Source organism: Rhinolophus ferrumequinum, chromosome 24, assembly GCF_004115265.2.
Source record: "Rhinolophus ferrumequinum isolate MPI-CBG mRhiFer1 chromosome 24, mRhiFer1_v1.p, whole genome shotgun sequence".
Lineage (NCBI taxonomy): Eukaryota > Metazoa > Chordata > Mammalia > Chiroptera > Rhinolophidae > Rhinolophus > Rhinolophus ferrumequinum.
Genome location: NC_046307.1, coordinates 8,038,734 through 8,054,881, shown reverse-complemented (window position 1 = coordinate 8,054,881; position 16,148 = coordinate 8,038,734). Strand labels below are relative to the sequence as shown.

General features: G+C 36.5%; 1 protein-coding gene across 13 annotated transcripts in view; it reads left to right on the top strand.

Annotated features, from left to right (window-relative positions):
- Window positions 1-16,148, top strand: part of RAPGEF6 (Rap guanine nucleotide exchange factor 6) — a 180,465-nt gene that overhangs the window by 98,073 nt on the left and 66,244 nt on the right. For all 13 annotated transcript variants that reach the window (XM_033096371.1, XM_033096364.1, XM_033096365.1 and 10 more), the window contains 5 exons: window positions 734-865; window positions 9,635-9,812; window positions 11,756-11,892; window positions 14,487-14,645; window positions 15,204-15,356. In XM_033096371.1, the coding sequence (XP_032952262.1) occupies window positions 734-865; window positions 9,635-9,812; window positions 11,756-11,892; window positions 14,487-14,645; window positions 15,204-15,356 (759 nt within the window). The remainder of the gene's footprint in view (window positions 1-733; window positions 866-9,634; window positions 9,813-11,755; window positions 11,893-14,486; window positions 14,646-15,203; window positions 15,357-16,148) is intronic.

Sequence of the window (16,148 nt, the reverse complement as noted above, 5' to 3'; positions counted from 1 at the left end):
ATTTGTTTTGTTACTTACTTTATTTTTTATTTTATGGGATGAAATACATTGTACAACCTGCATCCCTTTTAAAGTATGACCATATTAAAGATCATGTGGTAGAATCATTTCCTTCTGTGTCTCTTGTTTCCCTCCCTGCGCCTCGCACAGACATTCATTAAATCATTGTGATTGCTAACAACTTTTTCAGGGGCCAACTACAAACTAATAATACACTATTAAGTGAAAAGAGGCTTAGGAGATTTTTGAAATACTGAATGCAGTCAGTTGTTATTTTTCTTAAATCTTGCTGCCAGATGCTGTACTTTAATCCAAGATATTGTTGTTTTATTCTGGTATTAGTGGCCATTACTATCAGTGATGTGTGTGCACACACATGGGTGTTTGTGGGTAATAATGTTCCTACCCTTTACAGCGGAAATAGCGGATACACGTATGTTTCTTTGGGGAAGAAAAGGGGCCAAGTTTTTCCTCTGAAATACCATTACTAATGGTAATCTCTTTTGAAAACTTGTCAGTTGGCTTCCATTGTAGGCTTCCCTAAGAGGGTCAGAGTACTTATTACTTGGTTCTTTCCTGAGAGTTTTCCTAAGAATGGAGAATTTAGGTTAAAAATGAAGTTGCACAGTAATGTACGTAAAACAAAATTTGTTGCAGAAGTTAACATTGTGTCAAAACTCTTATAAAGGTAATGATTGATATTTAGATTATCTTAAATATTTTTCTTCTTCAGCTTCCAGCGGATCTTACAAAGATGCACATCACAGACAACCCTCATCCACAGGTGCCTCATGTATCTTCTAGTCAGTCTGGTTGTAGCATCGCTAGTGACTCTGGAAGCAGCAGTTTATCTGATATCTATCAGGTAATACCAGGAGTTTGTGTATTTTGTATGTGGTTTTTTATTCTGCCCAGTATCCTGTGCTTGTTCCTTAGGTGACCGCATGTCTTTTAAGTAGGGTATGAAATTCAGGCCTAAGGTCTTTGGGAAAATATGCTTTATTTACTATTTCAAATTTGCAAGCCTAATTAAAGAGGTATCTTTTGAGAGTGATAAAATGTGGTCTAACAGTATATGGATATAGTGTTCTTTTTAATTTTATCCATGTGAATCCATATGAATATATAATGCTTGCTTTGGTAAAAAATAGTTCTTGAAACACTGAACTTAAACTTACAAAACTGCCGATTTTTATTATTGCTGTAAAGTCTTCTGTAAGTAAAGCCATGAAGAAAATTAGAGTTGCTATTGTATTGTGAAGGCTCTATTAAATTTTCTAGTAGCCACATTAAAAAAGTAAAAGGAAATAGGTAAAATTCATTTTCATGTATTTTATTTAGCACAATATAGCCAAATATTATAAAAAGTTTAAAAATTGCGAATGAATTACTTTATTTTTTCATACTAAGTCTTCAAAAGCCAGATTTTATTATAAACTTACAGCACATTTCAGTTCATAACAGGCACATTTCAAGTGCCCACAGGCTCATGTGGTTGGTGGCTACCACACAGTACTGTTCTGTTGAAATAGAATCTTTGTCTGAGGAAAACATTTTAGACTGTGCTTCTCCTGAGTTACCCGGATTCGAGTATTGTAGAAAAAGCAGCACTCCTCTCTTAAGGAAGTTTGTAGGCACACGCAAAATGTAAAAACGCCTCTGTGTTTGGTTTATGCATGGCTTTTTTCCATAAAAGTCATTGCTCTGGCCATCAGGATCTCCTTTTGTCATTTTTATAGTAGACAGAACAGGACATTTTTTAAAAGTAAAGTTTAAAGCGATGTAATGGCTCTGGGCCACTTACTGTGTTTGTGTAGTTGCTGGGATCCATGCAGTCTTCCCCTCACCAGAAGAAATGCCTTATGAAAGAAATGAGAATTGTTGCACAAGTCAAAGAAATGATAATTGTTGCACAAGCCAAAATATGGCTTCCCTGGACTCGAGTTTTTTCTAGAGAAGAACCCTGAGGCACATACATGGCTGTCGATTTCTCTCAGGATAAGTGGGAATGTCTGGGCCTTGCTAGGAGAGCTGTACAACAGAGATGTGGTGTTGACGAACTGTAGATGACCTAGTCTCACTAGTCTATCCGATTCTAAGGCAGATGTGATAACCTTTTTGGAGAAAGGAACAGAGCCCTAGATGATTGTGAGAGAAGGGAAAAGACAGTAGTGCACAGACTGCGATTCAAGGTCACTTGGGACAGCCATCGCTTTACTGCGAACTGGAAGATGATCGCACAGTGGGGTTCTGTATCTTTGGCAAGATCCTGGAGGTGATTCTGAAGCATTGCACTTAAGTTAGCATCTACAGGATGTCCACCTACTGGCTGGCCCGCCTGAGGCTGGGGCTGGCACTGGGGCTGGAGCTGGAGCCCACCTGGAGCCCACTGCTGTAGGGCCGTGGCCTGTGAGTGACTGTCCTGCTTCAACCTTCCATATGTTTTCCTTCCTTAGTAGTACTCTCTATCTCATTCTAGCTTTTAGGAGATTCGTTTTTAAATTGGATAGACTGTGGACAGCTGTCCTGCACATCAATGGAGTACCTCCTTTACAAAATGAAGAAGATACCTTTTCATACCCAGAAACCTGAAGGTTACCGTTGGCTCTCTCCTCCCCTGATCATCACCTTCAGCACTAAATTCTATCAGCTCTGCTTCTGAGATCATAAATTGTGTTTGATGTTAACTGAGATGTAATTTACATATAATAAAATTCATCCTCTTCAGTGTAGCCCACCTAAAGACACACATTTCCATTATCTCTCCATTACCTAATAGAAAGAAAGCACTTTATGCCCTTTTGTAATCACCTCCTTCTCCTGACTCCCAACCCCTGGTAATCACCAGTCTGTTTACTGCCCTGATAGTTCAACATTTTCCAGAAGGTCATATAAATGGAATCATATAGTTAAATGGTGATGCAGTGAAATTACAAAGTAACCAATAAGATTAAAAAGTAAGCTCAATGAATTAGGGAGAGTGGACAGATAAAAGGAGCAGAAATAATGAAATTCTAGAACCAAAACAAGTCAGGATTTAGAGAAGAAAATTATCATAATGCTAAAGTCAAATATGCAAATCTGTAAGATAAAATCTTTTAAGAGTGGCCAAAACAGGTAAAAATTTTCAAACTCAGACTTTAGGATAATAGCCAAAGGTTAGAAACAGTATAAAGGTTAAAGCGAACAAGCCAACAAAAATAAAAACAGAAGGAAGAGAAATCAGAATCTTTAAATAAATTCATATACATACATACATACTTACATGTATTTGGTATTCGTATACTTAGATTGTAAATCAGTTCAAGCGGACCAGATGGTAACAGTGTTTTTCTACTGGTTGTGGGTTTGTGGGTAGTTTTTATTATGTTCTTAAGCTTTTGTTTTTCTCGATGAACATTAATTTTAAAGTGGATGTAAATAGAGAGTACAGTTAAAAATAAAAGTTGAATAAATAGTGAAAAAGATTAAAGTAGTAATTAGTAGACAGTAAAGGGAATAAGAACATAATAGATTAATAAAATATATCCCACAAAATGCAAAATTTCTGGAATTAAAAAAAAACATGGATAAGGAAAATAATACATTTTGTTATAACCAAATTGTGTGTATGCAGTCAGATGCTCAGGACGAAAACAAAGGGAAGAAAAGAGAGCTTAAGAGTTAACTATCAGTACTGGACTCTTAGTCTTTCCTTGGCCTCAGGCCTCCTTTGGAGTACCGTTAAAGCTATTAATGCACCTATTAGTTACAGATTCAGGTTTTCATCATATATATCTTAGCCAGTGACAATTGAAGTGGTTTGGTTATCCGAATTTTGAATTTCAGCATTTGGGAGATTTTAAAAATGATCACCTAACCCAGTTGTGGCTTGTAATAATAAAGCAAAGCCTTGGGAAATGATGCAAGTATTTTTCATTTGGAGGGTTGTGGGAAAGAGAGAAGAGAGTCATCCCAACAGCGTTTCTTAACAGGAAAATTGTTTACACCGTTTTATGTGGCCAAACGTGTGACTATGTTCCTATGCATTTTCTTCTTGAGAATTTTCATATCTTCTGCTTTAAAAATAAAAGCCCTTGATTCTCAGAGAAACTTCAAAATAAAGCAGTTACCATGGTCTGGGGAAAATGCAAGTAATGGTTTCGGTGTGAATATGTTTTTAATCATATTAGCTTAAAATTTAGTTAAAAATATGTATTAAGATGTTAGAATGTTCTTGGGTAGAATATTTTATGTATCCTCAAGAATACTCAAGAGAAATAGGAGTGTTTTTCCCTAGGTTCCTTTTTCTATTTATTTCAGTCTTTTCCAAGTGCTGGAACATTGTGAAATGTTCATTCTTGAGCTAGAGCAGTTGTCTTTTCATTAACTTACAGTTATGCTCCACACAACGTTTCAGTCGATGATGGACCCATAAGATTTTAACGGATTAGAAGCAAAAAATTTGTTTGCAATGTTGAAAGAAGAGGCTGGACCCAATTAAGGTGTTGAATTTATTGCTAGCTCTGGGTGGTTTAAGGAGGAGGCTCAGCATACTGGCCACCCACCCCTGCACACCCAGACTTAGCTGAGGCCCAGAGTTGGCCAGGGAGAAAGGGGAGAGTGCTGGGGCGCAGGGGGGCCTTGGGGCTCGCCCTGCACACAGGCACGCGCACACTCCTGCACACAAACTCACTTCTCTTCCTCTCGCTCCCTTTCCTCCCTCTCTCTCTTTTCACCTCCTCTCCCGTTTATTATTTCTCCTCTCAAGTTTTATCTCCTGGATTTCTCTCCGTCTGTGCTGTCCCTTTCTCTGTCATTCATTCTCTTCCTTCCCTGTCTCAGTTCCTCCCACCCTCCCTCCTGATGACTACTCTCCCCAACGACACTTCCCTCCACAGCCCTCCCCCAGGACCTCCCAATGTATGTGTGCATGCGCACACACATTCTTTTATGCCGTATTTTTACTGTGCCTTTTCTATGTTTAGGTATGTTTAAATACACAAATTCTTACCATTGTGTTACAGTTGTAGTATTCAGTACCATGATATGCTGTACAGGCTTGAAACCTACAGACCGGCTGTGTAGTATGTGCCCTCTAGGTTTGTGTAAATGTACTCTGTGATCACACAAGGGCGAAATCGCCTAACTGCATGTTTCTCAGAACGTATCTCTCTTAAGTGACTCGTGACTGTACTTTTAAATAATAGGAGGCACACATTCATCCCCCACCTATCTGTTTTAGCTTCTGTGTAGGAAATACATGTTCTTAGAACTCTCAATGCTTCAGTTACTACCTCTGGCAGCATGAGCCCTTAACTTCATGGCTCTGCTGCCCATTTCTCCAGAACTCCTGGTGCCATGTTTCCACCAGGGTGTTCTTTTACACCTCAGCCGGCTTTGCCCTGCTGCATGTTTTCTTCCCCTTGTCTTTACTACTTCTGTTAAGAGTATCATCTGTGTTCTAGTCAAAAATCTGTTCTCTTTGACTACTCTCTTTTTAAAATTCCATATGAAATAAATTGCAGAAAGTTATGACCTTACTCCTCTACCATGTTTCCCCGAAACTAAGACGTAGCCGAACATCAGCTCTAATGCGTCTTTTGGAGCAAAAATTAATATAAGACCCGGTCTTATTTTACTATAATATAAGACCCAGTTTTATATAATATAATATAATATTTTACTATAATGTAAGACCCAGTCTTATATAATATACTACCAGGTCTTAGCTGGTCTGGCTAAGTCTTAGTTTCGGGGAAACACGGTAGTAACTAAAGGAGGCTTTACTTTGCCTGCCCTGTTGTAGAAATTATGGAATGCGTTAGCCTGGACAGCACTACTGGGAAGGATTAATTTCACAGGATTCTTGCTCTGACCAGAAAGACAAAGAAGAAACACAAAGATGAAGCAGTCCATGAAAAAGGTTGGGTGGAATACTCAAAATGGTAATGCAGATAAAAGAAGTTCTGAAAGCCTAAGGTTCTGGCTTAATATGTGCTCTAAGTTTGAAAATGTGGTTTTTGTAAGTTTGTATAACTTTTCATTCTAACCTGAAGTTCCCCTTATTGTTGCTTCATGTTTATCTGGATGCAAACAGGAAAAGGATATCCTCTGGTGGTTTATTTTGGGAAGGCCAAGTCATCAGAAAATCACCTCAGACTGTCTGCCTCACCAAATTATATTTACACATATACATAGAGACCCATTCATGCTGCGGGAAAGGAAAAACACGAGAAGTTTAATGCTTGCCTTACTAACCATTTCACCAATATGCTTTTTTTCTTAATTCATTTATCATAATCTTCTTGGTTGTCTGCCGTATTCCAAGTGCTAGGATAAAGTGGTTGAAAGGCCAGGGCTCTGATCGTTTGTGTACCCTGCCTTAAATAAGGTGGCATATCTTTTGACCTACATTTTTTGTAACAACTTTTGATACTATCATACAAGTCTATGAGGCTCTGTTTTGGCTTTTTTCCTGTCTTTGTTTTTAGTTTGGGTAGTTTTTACTGCCCTTCTTCAAGTTTATTCTTCTTACAGTTTACATATTTTTATTGAGAATTCCCATTTTCCCCCTAATTAATTGTTTGTATTTTCTTTTAAGTTCTTGAGCTTGATAATAAATGTCAAAAATTCATGTCTTCTGATTCTATCATCTCTGTCATTCCTATGTCTCTTTATACTGATTGATATTTTTCCTCGTTATGAATCACATTTCCCTTCTTCACCTGTCTAGTATGTTTTTATTGTGTGTTGGACATTGTGGATACATTTTTTAAAAATTCTTACCTAGTTATTAGAGAATGAAACTTCCTGCCCGGGAACTGCGTCCTCAGAAGCCTCATTCTGGTCATTATCTACTTTTATTTACCAAATGACCTGGCTTACTTTGTTTAGTTAAGGAATTAGACCTTGAATTCTGTATTGCTCACTTTATTTACTTAATTGTTAAATTACCAAATACCTTTTAATTTCCGAGCATGTTTTTGGCCACCGTTTATTTTATATTCGATCTTATTTTGCTACCTTATTCATGCTCATATACCCTTAACATTTTAACAGTTTAATATGTTCTCTTAACTAATTTTATTCATCCTTTTTCTTTGCTTTGTACATTGAAAAAAATACAGGTAAGGGAAGACAATTCTAAGGATGGGTTAAATTCTTTCCTTTGCATATGGCCTTAGAAGATCCCTAAAGGAGTTCTTTTGGTTGCCTTCTCCCAAACCCTACCCATGACTTGCATTCTCCCTAAAGAGTTTTTTCTTTTCTTTCTTTTTTTAATTAAATTTATTGGGGTGACATTGGTTAAAAAATTATATAGGTTTCAAGTGTACGTTTCTATAATACATCATCTGTATATTGCACTGTGTTCATAAGAGTTATTTTCTTAAAAGTCTTCACTATTCAGGCAGATGACACTAAGCCTTTCTGCTGTCCACATAACTGAATTGCATGTGGCCTTTTTATGTTGTGAGCCATCTATCTTTTTATCAGACATAATTTAAAAGGTGAAAATGGGACTTGGTTGAAATAGTCTGGGTCAGGGGATGAAAACCTGAGACTGAGATGAGGACAGGGTGATTTAAGAACCCAAATTTATAAGGTAGATTGTCCTTAAGAATTGATAAAATGGAAAAAGGCTATTCCAGGTGTGAACTGTATTTTGAACAGTTAAATGAACTTGTATAGAAAATATTGCTTTAGTGTTTAGTGTTAAAAACTAGTTTCTTAGATTAAAATAATGTGTATATAAAAATTAGGTTTTTGGAAAAGTCATTTTAGCATGTGCACATGTTTAAATTAAAACTGCTACCTTTGAAAAGGGATTGTAATCTGCTAGCAAGTTTGTAGTTCCAAAGAGGGGTTATTCAGAAATATACTCCACTTTTAAACCTTAATACTCCATAGCCAGAAAATTACTCAGGAGAGCATGCTAGAGATGAGGTCGAGTTGGCCCTATGTGATCTTTACCAGACAGCTTGTGTAATTTTATAGATCTCAAGTTGGGTGTTTCATCTGGCTTGTTAACTAGCTGTTGTTACTTGAGGCTGTGCAGAAAAACAAAAGAAGTGTAAAGAAAACAGGATCTTACCAAACAAATTAGGTCTATTTCAGTTGCACTAATCAGAGTCTTAACTTGAATTAACAAAAGCCAGAAAGGATAATTTATTGACCCACAGAGAAAGCAGAGGCAGTTCGGGCCTCAGGGAACCTGGATGCTTGCAGGTGTGTCTGCTCCCCCACCTTTGGCTCCCTAGTTTGCTTGCTCTTCCTCCCTCTCCTGTGATACTTTCAGTCATGGGTACTCTTTGTGCTGTGCTCTTTCTCTGTTCTACATGCTCTATTTCTATTGCTTTGTTGCTCTGTATCCCATTCTCTTTTTATGTCTGCCTTTTTTGTTCACTGTACTTCCTCCCCATTCCCCTGCCCCTTTCTCTGCCTTTTGGCTTCATTTTCTCCCACCACAGAAAGGCTTTCCGCTGCAGTAGACTGCTCAGCATCATGTTCTTTCAATTCAGGAACCAGAGAAAAAAGGACAATCTGTCTTCCAGCTCCAATTATAAAAATCCAGAAACGAAGCCTTTCTACCTTAGTTTATATAGGGAGCCAGGGGCAAGGCACTGTTCCCCAGCGCTGTCTCGGGGTTAAGTTGGAGGGGAACAGCAATTCCCTAAAAGAAGGAAGATCCTCTCCTGGGCAGACAAAACACTAAATCTTCAATACAGGAGACTAGACTTAAGTATTTAAAGATGCCCTAGTTTTCACTAATACTCATGTTTGAATGCTTGTTTATGAAATTCCTGTGTTCAACTCATTTGTTTCTGTTACTGCTTCAGTACTCATGCTTTTCCATTAATATGAATCTAGTGAGTGGAATATTTAGAAATAGTGCCTGTACATCCACTTCAGGACAATTTTATTTCCTAAAAGACATCTTCATTATTTCCTGTGAATGATACTTAAATTTAGATTTTTAAAAATCTGCTAGTTGCTTTACAAGTATCTGAGACTAATATGTTTCCAGAGTTGAGGTTGTAAGTATAAGTTTATTTGTATAAAAGATTTAGAATAATTTCTGATCTTCTTGGCACAATGTGAGATTCAACAGTAAGCTATTGGGAAGTGATCAGTATTTGTTTACTCCTTCACAACTGGTCTATTTTAATACTTCTCAGTACTATTTACCTCCTTTATACTCTGTTCTTAATTTACATGATTGCTTAACCCTCAGTGGTGAGAGAATGACACTTTATTTACAAGTCAGCATAGACTAATAGGTACTTAGAAAATGGTTGTTGGTAAATTGTCTTTATCTTTCCTGCACTTCATGTGTTAGGAAATGTACTTTTAAGAAATACCAGTGTTTGTTGGAAAACAGGTATTGAAACATTTAGTGATGTTTGAGTCTCCTAACCGTTTTATATTGACAGGCTCAAATTTAATCACCTAGATGTCACACTGTGGAATACTGAGTCTGTATTTTGGGCAGAGAGAAACCCTTTTTTTAAATAAATGTCATTTTGTTTTTGATACAGTATACAGTTATTGCCTCATTCTTTATAATATTTGGTAGGGAGGGATGGTTTTGATTAGACAGTGAATATAATTTTTATAACATGAAATGATAAGTGACCAAGATTTCTTTCTGTAGGCCACAGAAAGCGAGGTAGGAGATGTAGATTTAACACGTCTTCCAGAAGGACCTGTTGATTCTGAAGATGAAGAAGAGGAAGATGAAGAGATTGATCGGACAGATCCACTGCAGGGGCGAGATCTTGTTCGAGAATGTCTTGAAAAAGAACCTGCAGACAAAACTGATGATGACATTGGTAAGAAATACCTCTGTTCACAGTAAAAATTTTATAGTTTAATTTATATATAGTTACCTATTGAGGCATAATAAATTGCCCCCAAACATAGTGACTTAAAACAACACACATTTATTTTCTCCAACTTTTGTGAGTCAGGAATTCAGGAGTGGCCTAGCTGAGTGGTTCTAACTCAGTGTCCTGAGGTTGTAATCAGAATGTTGGTGGCCATGGAAGCTTCGCTGGGCCGAGCTGAAGACCTCCTTCCAAGGGGTCTCCTGACATGGCTTTTGGCACAAGGCCTCCGTTCCTTACCGTGTGTGCCTCACCAGAGGCTGCTGACATGTCCTCACAGAGTGGCAGTGGGTTCCCCTAAAGCAGGCAGTGCGAGGGAGATCAAGGCAGATGCCACAGTGTCATTTACGATCTGGTTTCATCGCTTCTTCCAAGTTCTGTTTGTCATGCGGAGCAACCCTCTTACGGTATAGGAGTCGACTGCATGAGGACGGAGATATCACGAGGCAGGGATCATTAGGGCCATCTTTGAGGCTGGCTGCCCCAGTTTGAGAGTCTAGCCAGGGTCACAGCTCCTTGTATGTCCTTTACTGAGAACCGTCCTCCTCTGTCAGGGAAGATCGTCCTCCATAACCCAGCGCACAGCTTGGGGAGGGGATGCTCTTGGAGCTGAGGGGGCGGAGGGGGCACCCACCTCACCAGCCAGTTCAACTGAATCAACCCTGACAGTAAGGGGACAAGTGTTACAGCCAGATCTCCCTCACATCTTCGCTGCACAAATTTATGAAACAAAAGCTTTGGTTCCGTTGAAGTGATTTTCCGCTTCGTGTCCATACGGCATTTAAAACATAGTGTATCAGTGGCCAGTGTCCATGGATTAGCTTTTTTAAAAAAAATTTTTGTTATCAAAAATTGTTGTCTTTACTTCTCTAGCTTGAAAAAATATGTATATATATAATTTTTGGTTAAAACTGAATTTTCTTTTATGTAATTTCTTACAGAAGTAGTTACTGTACTTTGGGAGGTTGACTAATAATACTAAAGATCTAACGTTATCTTTAAGGACAAAGAATACTTAGTATTATATTGTTACGATTCAATTAAGATTTTATCCTAGATTTTCCTTTTATAATAGTCATAATGCTGCTACTACTAATAATGATAATGCTGCGTGAGTAAAGATCAATACATTTGAACATTTCTTGCCACTCAAAATCGCCTATAATATGGTTAAGTAACCTTCAATTTAGATTCATGTTGTGAACCTTATCTGGACAGAAACTGAAAGTCCATTTTTAATAATAAAGAATTGTATACTGTGTTAATTTCACAAAGCTTTTAAAAAATTGAAATATAATTAACTCCCAGTTATCTGGGTAGATAGCACCATATAGTTGTTTTTGTTTCAGCCCTTTATTACTCATGTATCTATACCAGGGAATGGCCTAAAGCAGGCACTCAAACATTTGTTGGTTAAAGAGAGTTACCTTGTGATATTTTGACAAATCTTGAATTAGAATTCACATTTGTTATCTCTAATTAATTATTGACATTCATTAATAGCAATTTTTCATAGAAACTCTAGCCCAGTAAGAACTAGACGAAAGGATTTTTCCCTGATCTGTTGAATCCAGGGACACCGTTATGCTCGAACCACTATGGAGTGGCATCTCAGGCCAGCAAATCAGATAAACTGAATCTGTGCGATTCCTGGGTCTGTGTGGATGGTTGTGAGTTCTGGTCTCTTCCAATATGCTTATATTTTCGTGTGAGTCTGAATATATCTGTTAACCAGATAACTGATTTTTTTAGCCAACAGTCATCTTGTGCCTTGGTTTCTCCACTTCAGCAGGATACATTCACAGGTTGATTAGGAAATTGGGCATTGGATTATAGATTTTTACTGTAGCTTTAAAGTGTAGTCCTTGATGGTTTCTGTTTTTATATAGAACAATTACTGGAGTTTATGCACCAGCTCCCTGCTTTTGCAAACATGACCATGTCTGTAAGGAGAGAACTCTGCTCAGTGATGGTTTTTGAAGTGGTAGAGCAGGCAGGAGCTACTATTCTTGAAGACGGACAAGAGGTAAGTTAGCAAGTAAATGTTAAATAGCACTTAGTATGGGAGCGAGCTAATGTTTAGAATCATTTAATTTCCATGAAATTGTGTAAAATCCTGGCTTAAAATGTGTACAGTTTTTTTTTAATAAGAGCCAAGTTTAGAATAGTTACAATTTCTTAAGGGTAAGTTTTTATTTTTGTTTTATGTACTTTGTCTTAATTTTGATTTCCTAGCACACCTTGCACAGAATAAATGTTTAACAGATAATCATTGAACCGTATTTATTTTTACTTCTCAAATTAAGACTTTTTAAAAATAAAGTCGTAACTACTATTCTGGTATTTTTGTCATTGTTGTGTTTAAAATGTTTACCAAGTATTTACTCAGCTCTCCTTATCCCTTTTGTATATTATGTATTTTAAAAAAAGAATGAGGGAAATGTGTTGATACCTGTGCCTCATAATGGGCTACTTGTCAGGCGAGGCATTTATGTAGCAAGTCTGTGTTCAGAAATGCTTGATGGCAACTTGTGGCTCAGTGAAGGGAGAATGCAGAGGAATTAACAGGTATTATTGCTGTTTGGAAGTACTTTGCTATTTTTCTTACCAAACTGATAAAAAATAATGCTGGAATATCAGTGAGCATTGTTGTACCCAGCTGGTATTTCTGGAAAGTCATTTAGAAATTTTTAACATAGGCCTCAAAGTATTAACAGTTTCTAACTTATTCTACTTGTGAGTGTCTTTCCTCAGGACATGATGTAAAACACAAAGAGTTATGCCAAAAGATGTTGATTGCAGCATATTTATAACAGTAAAAATTGGAAATGACCAAAATATAGTTCAGTTATAAGCAGTGGTTAACTTAATTATTACATAGCCACAGTATATAATATTAAGTAGATATTGAAGTTATTTTAAAAGTTTGATGGAAATTCTTTGAGGGCAAGGGTCTTATCTCTAGCTTTGTTTACATGCTTTTCCCCCATATCCTAGAAAATATCTAACACATAGGATATGCTCAAAAAAATAAAAACTGGATGAACACATGAATACAGTATTAAGTTGTTTAAAGGCAGGATAGTCTAAATATTTCAACAATATAAAATGATATAAACATAGGTGAAAAATAAACTAAACTTTTAACACCAAGTGTGTAAACAGTGGGATTTTGAGGAACTTTCATTTTCTTTTCCACAAACTTTTGTAATCTTTTAATTTTCCACAGTTCTGTGAACAAAAATTTGTTTAGCCTTCATGTACATACCTGAAATATGCCATTTATTTTATTGGGGGAGAAATTCCATCCAAAATTGTTGCCAGTGGCTATGAGTTAAGGGTATACAGTGCGTAGCTTTTATTTTCTAAAATCACAGGTAGGGCATCTGTATGAATTATAAATATATAAGTAATAATTTTGTAGTAGAAGTTTTGTAGTTTATGGCAAAATCTGGTTCTGTTTTAGGCTAAAAAGTACAGTCTGTCCCTGTGAAGGAATGTTTGTGGCTCATGCCAGTGTGTGAATGCATAGACAACTCGAAGTTTCTGGTATATTTGTTATGTTTATCTTGAGCACTGCAGTCTCACCCCCAAGGGAAATCAGTGGGAGTGTTTATCGTGACTTTGTCCTCTGTTGGATTTTAAAGTTTTTTCCTGTAATTTATTTCAGTACATAATTAAAAACTTGTATATATATATATATTTTAAAATGCTATACTATAAATATTAGTACCTGTGCCAGGTACTAACGTAGACACAAGAGAGTATAACGGTAAAAAACCAGACACAGTCTCTGTCCTCAAGTAATATATGTAATCCACAGATTCCACGATGAGTTGTGTTTTATATTTGCAATAGCCAAGAAAAGCATACTTCTGAAAAAATATTTCTTATTTTTTGATTCTCCTTCAGAACTGATAATTCAGATTTCCCTTAAGTCACATGAAAACTATTGGAAGTGTACACGAATAAGAGAGGTACTAAATTAGAATAAGTGATCTTTCAGGGATACACAGTAGACCTTTAGATTATATCTCTTTAGAGCATTAAATGCCTCTATATAAATAAAAGCAATGTTTTCTTAGGATAAATTTTGGATGGTATTTTATTAGATATGCCTTAACATTCATGCTTTTAACAGTCTTTCTGAATTAATCACGATCTACTGTATTTTGAGTGCTTGCTATGTGCAAGGCACTGTTCTAAGCACTTAGTCTGTATAAACTCATTTACTTAACACAAAAGTTCTACGGTAGGTGCTGTTATGCCCATTTTAGCAATAGAGAAAATGAAGCCCAGAGAGATTAAACAACTTGCCCAAAGACACTGGTCAATGTCCAGGGTCTGGATTCAAATTCCAAGAGCTTTTGGTCTTAACCATTACATTATTTGGTCAATTTTGAAAGTCCCTGAATTCATTTGGTGACCAAAAGAAGAAAGAGAAAAATAAAATAGCCTTCATTGGTTTGCACAGACAGGCATAGGGTGTTACTGACAAGAGCATTTAGTAATGTAACCAGGTCTTTCTTTTTAAAATTATACAAATTCTCTAAGTTGACTATTTTTCAAAATTAACTGTCTTTTTAAAAAGATTCTTAAAACCTGTCTTTTACTTTATAGCTTGACTCATGGTATGTAATTTTAAACGGCACTGTAGAAATCAGTCATTCAGATGGAAAAGTTGAAAATCTCTTTATGGGAAATAGTTTTGGAATTACTCCCACTCTGGATAAGCAGTACATGCATGGCGTTGTTAGGACTAAAGTAGATGATTGTCAGGTAAGCTTATCTCTTTGGTCACGGTACTCTTGTTTGTTGATTTAAGATGGCTGAGCCTGTTATTCCTTAAAATAAGTGTCATTTGAAAATTATGCGTTTCAAAAGTTCAGTCAATAAAGGAAACTGGATTTTATATCTGACTCTGTGAAATTGAACAAATTATAAACTCTTAAAAGAGAATATACCAAATAAATGTTGGTTTGTTAAATTTCTATCTGATATTAGCCAGTTCATTCCCTATTTTTTTTAAATAAAGGAAAGAAATAGGAACTTCTGAGTTGTTTGTTTCTAACTTACTCCCGCTTCATGTTTGTGTAGTGTCAGTTTTGCGAGAAGCAGATTTTCACTTCTCTTTTTAGAGCAGAGTTCAAATTCAGAAACTTCTTAGGTCTCTTTGTGCATGAATTTATTTCTCCTTGACTTTTGTTAAGGGTTAAAAGGATTGAATACAAAGAACCGATGCCACTTGATTTCTTACCTTTCTGCTCTGCCTTGGTGCATGGTGATATATTTATGTACTATAGGTTTATTAATTGTCCCCATGTTGTTCTCGGACAGTTTGTTTGCATAGCCCAGCAGGATTACTGGAGAATTTTAAATCATGTGGAAAAAAATACCCATAAAGTTGAGGAAGAGGGAGAAATTGTTATGGTACATGAGCACCGTGAACTAGATCGGAGCGGAACCAGGAAAGGACACATTGTAATCAAGGTGAGTGTTTTTACTTATTATTCTCGTCCCTAGTAGAATGAGGCTTTCATCTTGATTATCAGGCTTTGAATCACTTTTTCAGTAGTGCAAGATAATTCACTAACTTTGAAATATAAATAAATGTATTGGTTCTTTTGTCTTTTTCTAAGTTGGATTTTACACATTTTACTGATAAAGGGTGACAGTGCCATACCAGTATGGATGGGATGTTATTTTAGAATATACTGCTCAAAGTTTTCCTTCATAAATTATTTTGTAATCCATTGATAATGCGAATTAATTTCATCAGAGATAGCAATATTTAGAAACGAAACAGAAAATGAAAGGACCAGCCATAAAGACATAAGGAGTTCTAGATGAAAATGCAGAATGAGTGTTTACTGGATTTCTGTGACATGGAAATAGACATTAACTTCTCTGAACCACAGGTGTCTTATCTGAAGACAGGAATGATATGCCAAGGTTTTATTAGGGCTAAAAAGGGTAAATCAAAAGCATCAGCATGGTTTAGTCTGAATATCGATGATGTCCATATTGTTTTCCCTTCTCTCTAATTCCCCCTCTCCCCCGCCCCTTGCCAACCACCCCTCTACACTTCGGTCTCTTTAAAGATCTCTAGTTGTAAATAGGGCAATTGTAGTTGTTAAGACAGGAAATGAACGATGACTGTTTCTCTTTTCAAGCTAGACTTGGTTGCAAAAATAAGTAAATTTTACTGTAAGGATGAGCATTCTCTTGTCGAGCATTAATTTAATTATATTGGTGTGGGCTCGTGTATTGTATTCCCTTATT